Below are 2,077 nucleotides of genomic sequence, written 5' to 3'. Positions count from 1 at the left end.
GCGGTTTCAGGTTTCAGGTATTGACAATTGTTATTACAAACGAGCGCACGGACATCCACTGTTATGAAAGCGCTCTAATTAAGAGATTTTTAACGCGTTAGTCTACTTCCTGCAAACACTAAATCAGCATCCATCCGTTCATAATCATCATAAGTCTATGCATCATTAAAATGACAAGGGCATTGGTCAATACGCACTAATAATTTACCATAAACGTCTTGTCATATTTACGTGCACTATCCAGTTAATTTTGTTCGCTCTAAACATTTGGAAAACTAAAAATTCTAAATCGTCTAAACACATTGACATAACCTACGCAAAACCCAGTAAACACAAAATTTCCTAAATAAATAAATGACCACGAGATGTGGCTACTTTTCATGTTTACATACAGTTGTCGGTGAAGTATCCTTGAACGGATCGTGCTCTATGTTTGTAAATGTGCAATTTGAGGTGGTTATGCTCTGAGCACAAATTAAACTTTTAAATATGTAAACATAATACAAATACTTTTAAGTCTTGGTATAAATACAACGCTTTGTACAAGTAGGTATCTAAAGAAACTAAACAAAGAAAAGATGAACATGAATACCAAATACATAATATACATAGAACCTGTTGAAAACGTTATGTAATAATAATCCAAAACATCCAAAGGTGTTTCAAGTATCAAGGTTTTGTTAGCTTATCTATAATAAAATAAAATATAGGTCTATATTTTTTTTACAACAAACGACGTAGCTAATAAGTTCTCTTTAACTATGTAACGGTCGCCTTGTACCGGTGAGAACAACATCACTTAATGTTGGTTAATGTAAGTGGAACAAGGTTCATGAGCGTTCGTAGTCACCGGTGCATCAAATTATACGGATAATTGCATCGCGGCGAACAACGCGCGCAGGCGAGAGCTGCGGCGTCGCGGGGCCCATCAGCGGCCTGGCCGTCTGCCGCCGCATCTCCGCGACACACTACCAAGTTCAAGAGCGTCTCGCGCATCACCATCACAAAAAATAAATAACAACCTACACAAATTGGGCACGAATGGTATCGATAGCTGGTAGGTATATATAAAAATGTGTAGTTCGAGCGCGGCTCATACACTCGACACACACCGCATCATGCACGCGTACCTCGCGCTCGTCATCGCGCTCGCGGCGCCCGCACTCGCTGCGCCCGCGCCCGCCCGCCTCGGCTACGAGCGGGAAATCGACTCCACCAGGTACAACCTGGTGCCCAAACCCCTGGACTCCTACGTACTCAACCAAGCGTATCTAGCCTCGCAGAAAAACAGAGCGAAACTCATCACCAGGCAGAGGCCCGATGACGCCATTGTGGCAGATAATGTGAAATTAGAATCAAATATGATAAGTATAGTGTCTACAGGGAAAAAAAACGTGAACAGCCAAGTGAGTGATGGGAGGATCCGACGGCGGCGAGGATACAACCTGGAGAACGTGAGAGTCCCGGCGCGATACCCGTACCTCCCCGTGCCAAACTACACGAGATTCCGGCGCTGGGGCTAGTGGCCGCTCGCCGCCCCGGTGCGCGTCTCCAGCAAATGTCAAGGCTGCGCGCTACCACGGGAGGACGAGCCCCGCATCCCCCTGACGTGCGCGTGCCAAGCTCAGACTGTACTTAAGTTTTATGTTATTTATATGAAGTGGCTGTGATCGAACGCTCAAGTGATGCCGTTACCCGAACGGATTGGAGGCAACGATTGACAGAGTAAATAGATTTAATCTAGTTATTGCACTATGATAGTGTAATCAAAAGTTTTGTATTAGGTAATATTAGATAATACACGATAATATTTAATTCACTTTGATTTTTTCACCGTGTGGAACTATACCTTTTCTACTTTCAAATCCTTTTAATTAATAAAGCGTTATTGTTTTTTGCATTAATCTCAATCGAATCATGTACCAATGTGTTTTTAGGAAAATTATTTCGAAGCAATGAATTCAAATTGCTATTGACAAATACTCGTCGCTACGATAGAATTCAAAAAGAAAAAAAATAGATTCACGTTTGTGAATTGATCTTGGGAGGTCACGTAGTACCTATTCTAAGACTTTTT

General features: G+C 42.2%; 1 protein-coding gene across 1 annotated transcript; it reads left to right on the top strand.

The window, feature by feature from the left end:
• The first annotated feature begins 1,073 nt into the window (after positions 1-1,073).
• LOC110370068 (uncharacterized) lies at positions 1,074-1,815 on the top strand. The gene has a single exon (XM_021325780.3). It carries the CDS (start codon positions 1,074-1,076, stop codon positions 1,521-1,523), a length of 450 nt encoding a protein of 149 aa, XP_021181455.2. The 3' UTR covers positions 1,524-1,815.
• The last annotated feature ends 262 nt before the right edge of the window (positions 1,816-2,077 follow it).

The sequence above is a fragment of the Helicoverpa armigera genome, chromosome 11, assembly GCF_030705265.1.
Source record: "Helicoverpa armigera isolate CAAS_96S chromosome 11, ASM3070526v1, whole genome shotgun sequence".
Classification (NCBI taxonomy): Eukaryota; Metazoa; Arthropoda; class Insecta; order Lepidoptera; family Noctuidae; genus Helicoverpa; species Helicoverpa armigera.
The sequence above is the reverse complement of the archived record's forward strand: the minus strand, read 5'-3'. Positions and strand labels throughout refer to the sequence as shown.

What these genes read in the sequence shown, in the direction of transcription:
- LOC110370068 (XM_021325780.3), top strand. Translation starts at nt 1,074, where the DNA reads ATGTGTAGTTCGAGCGCGGCTCATACACTCGACACACACCGCATCATG.